This window comes from Gavia stellata, chromosome 15, assembly GCF_030936135.1.
Source record: "Gavia stellata isolate bGavSte3 chromosome 15, bGavSte3.hap2, whole genome shotgun sequence".
Lineage (NCBI taxonomy): Eukaryota > Metazoa > Chordata > Aves > Gaviiformes > Gaviidae > Gavia > Gavia stellata.
The window spans coordinates 13,492,681-13,508,582 of record NC_082608.1 but is presented as its reverse complement, the minus strand read 5'-3'; the positions used below and the strand labels follow the sequence as shown (position 1 = coordinate 13,508,582).

Here is a 15,902-nt window from a genome sequence, read left to right as displayed (position 1 = left end):
ACCAGACCGCATTTCACCAATACGTGCAGCTGACAATAGCTGTGGATTTCTTCCTAAAACTGTGGTCCTGGCAGATTGCCAAGCAAAAGTGACAACCTGAAGCCGCCACCCAGGTCAGCAGATCCTGCACCGTTTGCAGGCAGCCCTGCTTGCACAGCCTCCGCCTGCTCAAAAGGCAGCAAGGGGAAGTTTTGTGCACCTTCCCAGACCAGCCAGCATGAATGTCAGTGAAGTTGCTGCTGTGATTTACCATGCCTTGGTGTACAGCAGAGTTGGTGGCTTCCTGGTTGAGGAATTACTGTTTGAACAGGAGGGAGGATGGATAGAGATTATACGAGTGTGTAACACAGCTGGGGAGACTACGAAGCTCTCCTCTGTATCACTCAGTTGCGTAAGAGCCATCCACATGGATACTGAAACTTGCCAAATGTCATTGCTAACTACTCCAGCTTTGAGTGTCTGATGATTTCCCAAACCTGGAGCCATTGCAAACATGGGGGGCAAGCAGACACAAGCAGTGCACTGCCCTCCTAACAGTACCGTGCTTGAGAATGACACGAGCTCTGCAACTGCAGCCAGGTAAGGATCCAGAGCAGCAAAAACCAACACCTTTGTGACCAATGCAGCCCAGACAAGGGTCAGAAACACACAATGATCATGCCTGGTTGTGCTGCTTTCTAGTACTCAACAGCAACAGACAGCAGAAGCAAAAGGCAAGACTAGCAGGGATCCACCAAGGAAGTCAACCGTGCGAAAGAGCTGGCATCAAGGAATACACCTAGAAAGCTAGCAGAGGGCTAGACGCGGGGCAGTCAGAAATATCAGGCAGCAGAGCTATGTCGCATGTTGACACAAAATCATTATCTCATTCTGTTGATTTGGCAGTGACCACTTGTCACCTGACGGAGTAATCACATCTTGAACAGACTCAGATCTGTCTCTCAGTACCTGCATGGATCTGGCAAAACTGCTCATCAAGACAGACAGAGTGATCACTTCGAGTAAGTGAAAAGCATTATACCCTTACTGAAGAGCTGTAAAAAAGAGTTAGAACATCGCCAGCCTCCTCTTCTTGCTTTACTAAAAGAGCTTTGAGTTAGCTAGAAAAAATAAGTGATTCTCTTCAATCCTAGTAAAACAATCTTCACAATTAATTCCTTCCTATAAATAGATGATTAAGCACCAAGCCTAACCAGAACTGGCTTTCTTGGATTTTGTTGCAACATCTGGATTTTTTTGGAAGTTGATGCAAATACTTGGCAAGCAGACAAGGCATTCTATGGGCATAGCTGTGTATAATCCATCTGTTGTCACATACATCACTTCTGAGTGAACAGGAAGCACCACATGGTCTTCCAAGAGAAGGCTATCTGGCAGAACATTAAATGGTCACCAAACAGACCTATGCAAAGCTGACTGCCTTTGACACAGACATATTTCAGGAAGAAATTTGTGACTTATAAACAATATGCACTAATAAAGACCATTTGCAAGAGCAGAACTCTGGGCTCGTATCCTAGCTGTGACACAGACTTCCCTTTTCATCTCAGGTATGTCATGTAGGCCCAGATTTTTGCTTTTACACATCAAGTGTTCAAAGTGGGACTCCCTTCTGAAAGGTTATCTGGCCATTGTCTTCCCCTTCAAGTGCCATAGCAACCATACATACACACTTCCCCACATCGTCGGGAGGGTTAGTTAATATGCATAAAAGCATTCTGAATAAGTAACATTCTCTAATGCTTACGCATTTTAAGGATGAAAGCTTTAGTATTATTCATTATTTTACAGCACACTTCCAGGCACAAGAGATTTTCGCAAAAGATCTGCGAAGACTTATAATTAAAACACCCTCCCCTGCACATATTTACAGCTCTGCATGATGTATATAGTATTATTCCCATCACAATTAACAGAGAACCTGTAGCATAAGGCATGAGTAGAACCTGCATTTCACAGGTCACTGTGAGCAAGACTGATGGGTAACACACTATGAGGAAGAGTCACAGCAAGGTAGTCCTGTACACATCTGGAAGTTAAAAGTACCATGTTAGGCATTTAAAATTTGTGGCATAGCCACGAAGAGTATTTATTACATGCAGAAAACACTGGTGAGAAACAGAGGTCAGATTTTGTTTTTATGAGATGCTAAATGTATGACCAGTATACCTCATGTGGCTCCATATGGGATGGAAAAAGACTTACATTTAGCCAAGGGACTCAAGTTTCACTGCCTTTTCATTACTTCAGTTCTGCCTCTAAGAAACATGTTTATTTTAGCCATTCATACTACTTACATCAGACCTTTATTGCAGCTGCCCAAATTATCCCATTTTTGACCACAACAAATAATCAACTCTCAGCTGTTTTTCTTGCACAGCTCTAAGATTAGCTTTTCTAATTTCTACCCACCTCTGATGGTTTTAGTCACCAGGTTCAGAGGCCCTCTGGTTCAAGTCCTTTACAGCACAGGAAAGGACTCATGAAACACACTCACCTCTAGTTAGTATTTCCTTTGACCACGGAAAGCTCATCCCAGGACAGTTCTAAAGACCCCAAAGCACAGCTGAACAGCTGGACAAGCTTTCATTTCCACGACAGCAGCTGTTTGGGCTAATGTCCGAGGGATCAGCCTTGGAAGCATTTGCATGTAGAATTTAAACTTAAGAGCTGACACACTTCAAATGGGGCTAAACTGGACTCCAATTAGGTAGAGAACAAAAAGTAACATGCACAACCAAGGTTCTATACTGTATGTGTTTATGCAGTGCATTTTATTTTGATGCTTCTCAAAGGTACCTAGAATTGCATCACTATAAACAGGACCTACTTCCAGTTGTCACTGAAGCGATAGGAGCTGTGGCTGCATAAGCTACTAAAAAGAATCACTATGACATGCCCCTAGCGCACAGTAACATTAGCACTGTTTACAGGGTACTCATCTCAGAGACTTGCTTACAGCAGGCAGTATTAAAGAGGCAATGTCTCAAAACTGTTCTTTTTTGCTAGGAAAGGAGAAGCCTTCACACACCAGCATTCATATGTAGCCCAGTAAATTTTAGTCCAGAATTGCTATAGACTTTACTTTAAGTCTCTGAACTTATGGCTAGCAAAAAGCCTGAATGAACATTATACCTTATTTATTTATTGATGGGACTCTGAAATATCTATATTTCCTCTAAAGACGATGCCTGCCTGAGTCATTGTTAAGCACCCAGAGTGTGCAGAAATTGAAGTTTACTGAGTCTCTTTCTTCTCCTCACTGCAATGAACTAGCAATCTTCTCTAGGTCCCTTATCAGATGAAGTATTTTGAGTGCAGATCCAAACTTCGGCCCACCCACATGTACTAATGCACATTCAGTGGCTGTCGGATTCCCTTAACTCTGAGAGACTTTCCAATACTGTGTATCAACAGAAAGGGACTGGCGCTGATTACATTCCTCCTCAAGGAGAGGAGATGAAATAGGAATCAGACTCTCCCTGTCAGTCCACTGATTTTCCTGCCCTCTTCTGAGCACTGCACAACTACTTAATCATGCAGGGATAAGGCTCTTACTGAACACAAATGCTGTGATTTCACTATACCCACATGCTCAGCTGCCCATGTCCCCACAGGCAGGACAGTCTGCGAAGAGTCATCATTGTCCATAGGACTCTGGAACATATGCATTGCTCTAAGCGCCTCTGATCTGAAACAGGCTCCACCACTATGAGAGCACAGTTTCACATTATAACCTTTGGACAAATGTTAAACCACCGCACAATATATTGCAAGCACCATATAAAGGTTTGAAAGCTGGGTTATAGGACCCTGAAGATATGTTTATCATAGAAATGCTGGTGGGAGCTTAATTACGGTGATACTACTATATGCTGCTCTGCTAGGCAAGCTATTTAAGTCCTTTCAATAACGTTTTGCTGTAATGGGAACAGTTCAAGCTGCAATAGCACATTTGCGACTTAGAAAATGTTATAGCAGTTGATCTTATTCCTTCCAATGCACTCATTTTAATAGGTTTTTTTCTGCTGCTCCACCTATCAGTTGCCCTTATCTCTAGAGAGCACAATTGCCTTTTTTCTGCCATTTCCAGTTAGTTATGATTTTCAGATTCAGCTTAGTGGAGCTTCACTCAATCTAAAATAAGTGTATCTTTTTCACATATCTCATTTATTTGAGGAAACTGAAGGATTCTTATTGAATGCTGAGCGTGTGATCGAGCTGCACCCAAGGAACACTTTCCTGCTAGGTAATAAAGAGCTGCAACACTTACCCTACCAAGAAGCCTGAGAAAAAGAAGTACGCACTAGATATTTCTACAGAAATATAGCCAAAGGAAGGAATAAGACAGTACGAGTGGGGGTCACCTAGAGAAACAGTTTTTCCAGCCCTGACATCAGATAGTGGGATGCCAAAAAAAGAATGAGGCATCTCCTCTTAGAACACAGTTTGGACTTGCTCAGCTTAAAGTTTGTTTTTCCTTCATCCTACTTTCCCAAACCAGGAACTGTTCCCTCCGTCCGCACTCCCACATACATTTCTCCTCCCTTACACTCCCACCTTTTGCAAACAAGTTCCCAAACCCATCTTCTTACCACACCTTTACCCACCCAAACAATTCTCTCACCCATACTTCCCCACATCTTTACAAATAATACCGTGAGGTTCCTATCTAAATCAATAAAATCCTGTCTGCCTTGTTTTTCTACAATTCTACTTCATGTCACCTAACTCAAGAAAGGGACACTTCCTACAACTGAAGATAGTCCAATAGAGCCTACAGGGAAATCAAGCCCACTTTGTCTACATAAAATTCACAAACACCAGCGACAGCAGTACCTACTGTAAAAGAATAGAGCGTCATAGCACAAATTTGACCTGCAAAGAGCAGATCCATTCAGTGTCAATCAGTTTTAAGGTTCAGATTGACTCATCTTCGATGGAAAGACATGATCTAAGCCAATTTGTATACAAATGTTATTATCAATTGTCTGCCATTTATCCTCAGCCTCTAATACCATGTTTAAATATTAAGACATTTTGCTTAATCCCATCTCTAGGTACAGCTTCCCTAGGATTCTGATTTTTCTTATGAGTAATCCTGTTTCTCATGTAACAGCCTAATGATCTGTCAAATAACGGTAGATTATTTGCTCAACTAATTGCTTATTTTTTAATAAAGCATTCTAAAACATAGGTAATGATTGTAGGCCTATACTTCTCTAAGGAATAAATAAGGTCAGATCACTTGAATTTTTCTTAACTTAGCAAAATACAGTAAAAATACATTATTCATATGACAAATTTATATTGCTTTGTGCCTTGTTATTTTTTTTTTCATTAGCAATTAATTCCATTCAATGTCAGGAAGATAATTTTGATAAACTGATCATTTCAATAAGAATTTCAGTTAATTAAGTGGGCTTGGCTGTCTTTACATGATAAAACTTGAAATATTAAATGTCAGACATAAAGGTATACTTTTACTGTACCTTGTGCAAGCTCCTGAAATCACATGTATGCCCACATAAATAATGTCAGGGACATGCCTGGTTTCCCTGGGTTCCCCTCTTTCTTGTGCCCATTTAGTCCATGCAGATTACAAGACCTTCTAGGGAAGCACCATGCAATTCCCAAATCCAAGTTCATGCACAGCCTGCCTCAGAGTCACTTCAGGATAGACGGACTCTGTAAATACATCTCTTCTCAACAACACTAATCCCTTTCTATCAATAAAAGGAGTGCTCTTCTTTACTCTCCCTCATCTTGGAGCTCCTGCCCCACAGGTTTACATCTGCAGTAATTTAAATGCATCTAGATATTGGTTTCTAGTAAATGTAAGATCTACATCAAGTCCCTCACATGGGGCAACTAAAGGGAAAAGAAAGAAAGAGCATGTACAAAAACCCCTAAGTGGGTGGGACACATTTTCATTTTATTGTCAGTTCACATTGTCAGAAACAAAATGATTTTGAAAGTAATAGAAAATCAGTATAATAACACTGTCCTCAGCATAGCTTTGAAATCCATTTATGGCAGCCCCACCGGTAAAGCACGTATATAATTACAACTGAAGCTGTATTTAGCTCCAGACTAAACACCATCATGAGGCAGTGTGTTAAATAATGCATTTCCCTAGTGCTTTTGAATGAATATGTGATCATTTCATACATTAAATTTATTGTTTTGATAACACATTCTAGTAGCTTCACAGCCAATGTGCATACACTTTTTGAAGATTTCAGTGAAGCAGTAAGTATCTGCACCCTGAGAAGCGATCACCGATACATAAAAATCTCACTGTATTTCAGCTGCACTCTCCCTGCTTCACCTGGGAGTTAAACTAAACCCCAAAGAACTAGCTGTATTCAGGGAAACAAGGACCTCGATGCTCCACCAACACCATGGTCCCGCTGACTCTACAATTTGAGAAGGTTTCCCCACTGGACTCTGGGCAACAACCACGTTGTAGTCCACATGCTTACTTCTAAGGTGGATGCACGAGAAGAGAGAGCAAGCAACAACTATGGTCACTCTGCTATCATTGTCACTGCAAGGAATGTTATCTCAACATATACAAAACAGAAACAAGGGCTTCCTATCCTTTTATAGCATGCCCCAACTCCCTTCATACCTTTCTTTTTTCTCAGAGACAGTCTCTCTATATATTCACAGACTTTTTTTTTCATTTTGACTTGAATATCAAGCCCCATCACTGAATTTTTTATCAGTATTTTCCATGCCAGAAGCACATGAGTGTCAGCTGGCATTGGTTTTCATGTTGCCAAAATAACAGTAAATCAACAAAAAGCAGCAGTTAGAATGGTGATACCAGCTATTTTCTGGACAGTTATCATGGGAATATCTTTGTCAATTTAATATGACATTTCAGAGCAGAGTAGAGACATGTTCTTCTATTTTAAAGTGTGATCACTGGAAACCCGCTAGATAAATTGACATTGCACTCTCTGTATTTATTCTTTCTCTTCTATTAATGTTCATTGTATTTACTAGACAAGAAATGCATTTTCCTTGTCAGGACAGCAAATGCATCTGGAACGTCAAAATCCACATGTCCTCTTTCCTTCTTAAACCTTGGAAGCTTACAACGAATCTGCTAGAATTGCTCCATAGTGGTTATCTCAAAATCTGGTAGTAGAGATCCTATAGAATAATTATTTTTTATATATATATAAATAAATAAATCTTTTCAATTGTAAGATTTAATAGCTATTTGGTTTTGGTCTTGACTCCTACTTTAGTACTAAAATAAATGTGTTATCGTCATTTTGGCTATAGATATTACTTAGCAGATTGACATGCAATGAGTTTATTATGTAGAAAATACCAAAGTCTACCATTGTATAAATAACAACTTCTGAAAATAACAGGATTTACACTTCCTTGTGCACCAGCTAAACTTGATCTTTGTTCATTCACCACACAGGGGCAGTTGCAGCTAAAATACAGCAGATGGCCCTGAAATCAGTTTACTATTGACATTACTGCTGTCAATTTCCCCTAAACACTGCCACAATATGTTTCAAGCCCAACTTCAAACAGAAGTTGAACCTGGAGTTTTACATTATCCATAGAGAGCATGGATACAAAGAAATAACCAACAGACAATACACAGATGAACACACTAGCTTAACTTCTGGAACCTAATTTGGTAAAATGCAGTAGTTCTTGGTGTGTCACTGTAAAAACCCTTACAGTTACCTGGGTGGTATCCATAATCCTAGTGCCCCAGAATAAACAAGACTAGATTTTCTCGATATATTCTAAAGCCTGAATAAATGTGTTGTGGTTTTTAAAAAAAAAAAAACAAAGCAAACTGGCTTTCAGACTCACAGTGTCTCACACAGTATCTAGAAGCAAAGGCAGCACAGGTTGAGTCCTTTTCTTCTGTAATGATGGGTTGAGAGAAGGTGACTTACTCTCAGAAATAATAAGATGGGTTCTTGAGTGTTTTTTTGGCGCAGGCAGGGAATACTGTGAGGTAATTTTAGATTAGCTTGGAAATCAGCAGTTCATACTATGATTTTATTTAGTTTTGTTCCCTCTATATGCTCATATTCTTAAACACAGGTAACCACCAATGGAAAAGACAATGATGCTGACTGGGGATGCTGAATGAAGGCATCACTCACAAGCCTGTACTCAGCTGTGCAGCTGCAGCCACCGCCAGAGCTCACAGCCTGGGGAAATACCAGGGGAGGCAATGGGGAGAGAAAACAGAAGGAACAGAATTGCTGTCCCCAACTCTCACATCTTTGTTGTCAGACTGTTTTTTGGTCTACCAAGACAACCATCCTTACGCTCCCAAGACCAAAGGCCTTTTAGATATACAAGAGCTACAATATTATTAGTGGTAGTGAAAAACCTAAAATGAAGGAGGGGATATAGGATTTGCCCTCATTACTTTTCCTCACAGCCAACTTCATCTGTTGGGAAGAGATCCAGGCAATGCATTGGAACCAAATTCACACTACAGGACAGAAATGCATGAGTAAATGCTATATTACTGGTGCCTTATGCTCCTAGTCGTGTGAACACTGGATCACATCCTTGTTTCTGGTGCCGGATGATCTGAAAGGAAAAATACAGGCATCTGGGACAACAGCTTTGTTTTCCTAGTGCACTTGCTTACATTGTTGTGTAGCAGATCTGAAAAGCTAACTGCTGGATCATATAGAAAAAAAAAAAGCTTTTTGTAGCCAAAAATTCCAGAAATGAAGTAATCTTTTGTCATGAATGAGTGGTTTAGGCCACTTACAGAATCACCATCAAGGGTATTGGTAAAAGCAATTTTAATAGAACTTTATAAAAATGCAATTTAACAGAATTCGATGACAAGGTCCACTCTATTACTTACTAAAACATACAAAGAAAAATCAAATTAGAATTGAATTGGAATGATTTATGCTGAGAGACTGGAGAAACAAAAGGGGTAAAGAACAGCGAAGACCCTCCCATTGAGTCACGAGGTTCCAAATGGACTCCCTTGCTTTCTAAACTTCTCAAAGAGGAGTTTAGGTGCAGCTGAATCCAGACTTAGTCTCAGACTTGGTCAACGGTTTATGTCTAAAGAAAAAGAGAGGGTACAAGGAATAAAGAAATCCTCCCGTTGAGTCACAAGGTTCAGAATAGACCCCCTTGCTTTCTAAACTCCTTCTCAGAGAGGAGTCTAGGTGCAGCTATGTCTAATCCTAGTCCCAGACTTGGTCAACGGGTTTTATCTAAAGGATTATGTGTATTTAGGAGCAACTTGAGATGCATTCACAGTTTGAGGTAAATCACAAGATTTTAGCAGCACTTAATCATGGATTAGTTTTAAGATTTACAAAGCAAGCTAATCACAACAATAGCTTGATTACAGATTGATTCACACACACACACACACACAGAGACATAAAGCTATAGATATAGACAAAGGTATACCTGCTAAAAATTCCCCTCGAGTTCTGTGAAAATACTCACTTCAAATGTCTTGGCTTTCCTCAACAGGCCAGGGTTGAGTCTCGGGGAGGAGGGGGTTTTACCTCAGGTCCCGTCAGCGGCTCCGCACAGTCCTCCAAGATTTCACAAACTGGAGAGTTTGCAAAACTCTGAGAGGTGTCCCACTCAGAGGGAGACGCTGGTTGCAGCCCGCTGCGGTCCAGGAGAGCTCAAAGGGTCTCACCTGGGACCGCTGTTTATAGGTTCGCAAGATGATTGGCTTTAGTCATTAGGAAAATGATGGAATTTCAGTAACCACGGTGTCCTTCGACTTGGGTTATGATCCAGATAAAGAGTGCTCTGGGGCTGTTAGGGAATGATGGATCATCCCATTCTTCTTGCTCTCATTACCCACCTCAGTCAGGTAACAGGAGTGCCTGGTACGGTCAGTGCTGTTCCCTGCCTTAACCATCCAAGAGTTCCTGGAACGGTCAAGGGATGCTTAACTGCCCAACTCGTTACACAAAGGCCAGGGCCTAGCTGGAATTTCTGAGATCGTAGAGCGGTCCAGGGTGGAGAGGAAAGGAATGCACCACCACATCTTTTAACAAATCATGACAACAAGACTCCATTCTGAAGCCTGTCAGGGTAAACTGAATATTTCATTTACAGTATTTAACAGATGCTCATCTTGGGACACTTTGTAGACCTCTGCTACCTTGGGACCTGTTTTTTTGTTAGACCTCTGAAACAAAGTATGATTGGAGCTAATTGACACTAAGGTCAGAATGTGCACACTACGTTTACATGTATACTTTAATTTTTAACGACAGCTACTTACTGATAAGAACTTTCAACAATCTGAATGAAGGAGTCCCTGAAATACTAACCCATTCCAAATAATAAAGTACAAAGTATATACTGGAATTTAAAAAAAGTCAATTTTCAAGCTAATGACTCAAAAAGAAAAAGAAAAAAAAAAACCCAATAAAGCCTAGTTGCCCTTTGCTTTCTTTGGTCTCTGTTTGACAGTCAGTACATTTTCAGTTAAGCTTGGAGCAAATTTGGATTAATAACAAAGCCATGCTCATCTGTCCAGCTCGTAATGTAATGAAAGCAAGAGTGGCAGAGGCACAACTCAGGTGCACGTGTTCGTACCATGTCATTTTTTCTGGCTTTTCAGAAAAGTCAATTGTCCTTTTCAGTACTAAGGAACATAAAAGCGTCCTTCGGGATAACAAGTCGCTAACTCAAGCAGCCCATGGCTTCCTTCCCCTTCAATTCCTTCTGTTTTCTCCACTGATACTTAATCATAATTTCCCTCTTCAGACAGAAGCCTGTTGTACTGGCTTTTGCTCACCTATACCCTAGAGTGGTCATCCACAACTGCTCCTATATAATTTTACCCACGATTTTGAGAATATCTTGTGTTGTCAAAAGGATATACAAAGGCTGACTAGAAATTGATGCAGCTGATCTCTTAAATGTGGCCCCACTCACCAACCTTTCAAGTTCTGCACCAACCCAGTTCATCTGATTTCTTTTTGATATCGTTTTACTAGTTTGTGCCACACTATTGTTTGCTCTTTCCACTGCATTAAACACCATGCCCAAGCTGTCAGAGATGAAGTTTTATCCTAAACCCCAGTACAATCTTTTTGTATTGTAAAACCCTCAGGGTCCATTCCTTTTTTTTTTTTGCTTTGCTCTATTCCTTTTGCCCCCAAGCCCGCCTTAAATTTCTTTGCAAATGAACTGCATAAGCCACTTAACTGCCCTGGTTTCCAACCTCTCCAAATCATTTATCGCAGTGCTTCTTTCCCAGCAAGCGAACTTCTCTGCTCTTGAGATTTTAAATTAATTGTCACTTTGCTTATCCTACTGCACATTTATTTCCACAGGTTAGAACTATTAAATAAGATAATGTTACATCCTTACTTTAACCATTAATAGTTTATATAAAAAAAATATGTCTTACTTCATAAGTGGTGCCAGTCTATCAGGATACAGGGAGAAACACAACCTGGAGGTTGCTGATGTATTTTTTTAAATCCGTTTCATGTAAAATCTGGCTGCATTTGAATCATCCTCTGTGCAAGTTCTTTTCTGTCACTGGTTTCTGCTTCTCACAGCAATTCCTCTCAGGCAGGAGCCTCACCATTACATAAGATCGAGCATTACTTCCAGGGCCTTATTTTACCCTCACTTTTGTATGCACAATGCCAGTGAAACCAGGTTTGAGTTGCACAAGGGTTTCATGAGCCTGAGGGTATGTCCCCAAGCATTTAGATCTCCAGTCTGCATCTCTTCCTCACTATTATGAAAAACGTCCATGGTTCCAGTGAGGAACATTGCACCTTTGTGTATTTATAAATTTTTGACAATTTTCCAGAGATCTTACAGGTTCACAAACACTTCATAAATAAAATACTAATATAAATGGAGAGATACTGGTTTGTGTATTCATTGGTAAAACACAAAAGGCAATGAATTATAGGGTTTGTACTTCGCCAAGGTGCAGTAAGTTTTTGTTGCTAGTACACAACAGTTTCAGAAAGATAAAATCAGTTTGGGGTCACATATGTATTTTCTTTTGCTGCCATACTGGCTTTTTCTCATTTGTACTTTTGGTTTAGGTTAACAAATGCATTGCTAGATCCATATGCTTGCCCACACTAATAATACTGTAGGGTATGTCTTTTTTCTCAGAATCACTATGGTTGGAAAAGACCTGTAACATCATCAAGTCCAACTATCAACTAACACCACCATGCCCATTAAACCATGTCCCACAATGCCTCGTCCACACGTTCCTTGAACACTTCTAGTAAGGGTGACTCCACCACCTCCCTGGGCAGCTTATTCCAGTGTTTCACCAGTGTTTTCCCCAAGAGCTCTCTATCAAAAGCCCTTTTAAAAAGATTACTGATAGTAATTGACAAATACTTTAGTGTCCATCTGTAAAAATAAGAAATAAATTATAAAACTCCTAACCTCCACAAAGGTTACACTGACCAACAATCTTTTAAATAGTCAAGAAACTAGTTTGTAGTATGAAGCTTTCTTTCATTTCCCTTTTCTTTTCTCCTTCCCCCTGACATCTGATGCACACAAGCGGGGCTTTGCACCTTAGCCGAGTTGTGCCTGTACAGGATGTGGCCTCTGTATCGAGGAACCAGCTTTTAAGTATGGTCCCCCCCGAGACCGCAGATACCCCTCGCCTTAGGAACAAGTATCAGTGTTTTATGGGACTACAAGTGGATCTGATTATCCAAACACAGGACTTTTAGCACTGAGTGCGACACCTATGTCAAAGAGTGGACCTACAATATATAAAATGTTTTGTAATATTCTGATATGCAGAATTACTATTATTACTGGTGGTAGTGGTGTTACCTAAATTTAAATGTTGTGTATGACATAATCCAGTATTTCTTTTTTATATATTTGTGTATATGTGTCTAGGGACACATATGTTATTATTTGTTAATAATCCATTGTCCATCTTTAATTCCAAAAGTACCATTAGAATTTATGACAAATTCATACAAGGACTCATGGAAATAAAGACTGAGACTCTCTCTGCATTCACTGTCAGATGCTTTAAGGTCCTTGAAAGGTCAATACAAAATAAATTGCATAATTAACTATAAATTTAATTAAGGAGTCACAGAATGAGAGGGAAAAGAACACTGAGATCAAATTTTCCATTCTACATCCTTAAACATTAACTCAGTTGGCATCAGGAAGATTGAAATCACAGACAGACAGTTAAAGGAAATATTACTGGCTTTTCAATAACAATCTTGGACACAATTATTTCCTAGTGCGTACATACATATTAAAAAAATACATATGTACAGAAGGCAGTGACAGCATAATTCACCATCTTCCTCAAAAGTCTGCAAGCAGGTGAATAAATAAGAAACTAAATCTGGCCCCATTCCAAAGCCTAAGAGCATCTTTTGTTCCATAGAAAAAGACAGTTGGTAGCTTTAAAAATGAGAAAAATAGCCTCTGAGAATTTGGGCATGACATAGAATTCCTACAGAATACTTTCTTGACATAGCAACTATAGAAACAGAATGAAGAGCCTCTTCATTCTAGATCTAGATGCCATTTACATGGCATGTAAAAGAACACGACTTCTGCCTTTGGGCCTTGGTGCTGCTATAGAATATTTTTTAGTGATATGTTTCATCTGTATTAATAATTTAAAATTATTTTTCCTCTTGACAGATTTTATGTCTAAAAAGCTAAATCGCTTGATTTAAACCTCTAGAAAATATTTTTCAATATAAATTTACCTGTCCTATAAATGCTAGCTGAAAAACGTTATACAGTAACTTTATAGATTTAAAATTCCATCCTTTTCATTAAAACAGCTTTTAGCACAAAGGAATTTCTTTTTGTTAGCAATTCTACAATATGTCCAAACTCAAAAAATCTTTAGGATCTTGCTGGGAATTCACTTTACTTTGATCATATTCAAATTCATTGCTTGAAAATTGCTAACCTGAAAACTGAAAACTATCTCCACCCTAAGATTTCTTAGAAATGTGATTTAGTGAATATTAAATAAACAAATGAATTTAAAAATCTAACCACCCATCCTAACCCTTCAGGAATTCCATTCACAACAGATCTCAAAACCATGACCAATTTAATTGCTTCTCACTACCCCTGCTTGAAAGACAATATAAAAATGGATAAAAAACAATGAAAATGAGGAAAGTAAAATGTGGGCACTGGTACAAGAAATCCAAAAATGTCACATGCAGACCGGCCTGAACAAAAGGAATTATACAGCAGTTGTGCTAAAATACAAGCTAAAATATTCATGTAATATCTCAGACTCTCCCATTTAAAATAAAGTAAAATCCTTGTCCACGTGAGGCTAATCCTGCTCACTATACTCATGCAAGTAGCTCCATAGGCAGTGAAATGATTTCTTGCATAAGGCAAATAGGAGTTGCCTTGAACCTGAAATCAGCCAGAACTGCTCCTCTGTCATTTAAATGCAGCAGCAAGTGGGCTCATCAATTGTAGCACAGTACTTAACATCAAACAATACATATTGCAACAACAACATCAAAAAATACATTGCTTATAGTCATTATACTGAAATTTAAAAGGATCTTTAATTCTGGAAATGAGGTCAGTGTGAAACTGGATATTTAACAGAAAAAAGACTTTCCAAAACACTCTTCAGAAGGGGCTGAGGTCATCTAAGCAGGTTCCAATACAAACACAACGTATCTCTCCTGTGAGAATAAGAAACTGAAGCTGAATCAAAAAAATCACTGAAGAAAAGTGATATGCAAGAAGTACCTATCTGGATTCCTGCCTTCCTTCTACTGAGGTGATTATTTCCCCTCAATTCAGCACTTGAGAGACTGCATCTGGAGCATTATGGGCATCTTTGGGCTCCCCAATACAAGACAGACATTGATACACTGGAGTGAGCCCAGCGGAGAGTAACCAAGACGATTAGGGGACTGGAGTGTCTCTGTACAAGGAGAAACTGCGCATATTGGATTTTTCAACCTGGAGAAGGCTTGGGGGGATCTCATTGCTGCCTTCAGCTACAGATCAGGAGGATATAGAGAAGATGGAGACAGACTCTCTCCAGAGATACAATGATGAGCAGCAATGGATACATGTTACAACACGGACAATGCAGATTAGATAAAAGGAAAAAATTTTCACCATGAGGATAGTTATCATGGGAATAGGAGCCAGAGAGATTTGAGTCTCCCACCTCGGGAGATGACTAATCTGGACAAGGCTCTGGACAACCTCCTACACCTGGATCTGCTTTTAGTCAGAGGATGAACAAGGCGACCTCCAGAAGCCCCTTCCAACCTACCCTGTTCCACAGCTTTGTGAGATCAATGGGAAAGGTCTTCAATTGAATGATGGAAGCAAGGACAGCAAAAATAGTTAGTGCACAAATTTATGCCTACAAATATCAAGTTTGTGCTGCTGCTCCATTCTTTAGTGGAAAATTATGTTAAAAATGTATGAAAAACACTTTCAAAAATGTTGAGACTTTTCACAAAAATTAAGTTGAAAATAAAAGTTAGGCATTAAGACTCTCCATGCAAAAATTACTGTCTTTTTTCATATTTTAAGTAAATTTTTGAGAAAGCAGAATGAACATCTGGGTGTTTTTCAAAAGGAATAATTTGAAAAATTTTCCGTCAAAGGATTCTATTTATTACACTTCAGAACACAGCGAGCTGTGAAAGCATAAGATGCTTCCTATAGAATTCCAGTCCCTCTTTTCCTGACCTCTTTTGTTTTCAGCAGCAAGCACAGATTTATACAGCCCGGTCCACCACACAGTGGAAACTCCCAGCAAGGTATTACCTTAGCCCAGGGCCTGGTGTAATCAGCTTGGCCAGAAATGGCAGAGCACTGGGAATGCCCAGCACTTCTGGCACTGCTGGTCCAGCACA

The 15,902-nt window shown here is 39.6% G+C and overlaps 1 protein-coding gene across 1 annotated transcript in view; it reads left to right on the top strand.

Moving 5' to 3' along the window:
- The first annotated feature begins 217 nt into the window (after window positions 1-217).
- Window positions 218-15,902, top strand: part of BEAN1 (brain expressed associated with NEDD4 1) — a 74,482-nt gene continuing 58,797 nt past the window's right edge. Inside the window, exon 1 of the mRNA XM_059825089.1 lies at window positions 218-391. Within this exon, the coding sequence (XP_059681072.1) occupies window positions 218-391 (174 nt within the window). The remainder of the gene's footprint in view (window positions 392-15,902) is intronic.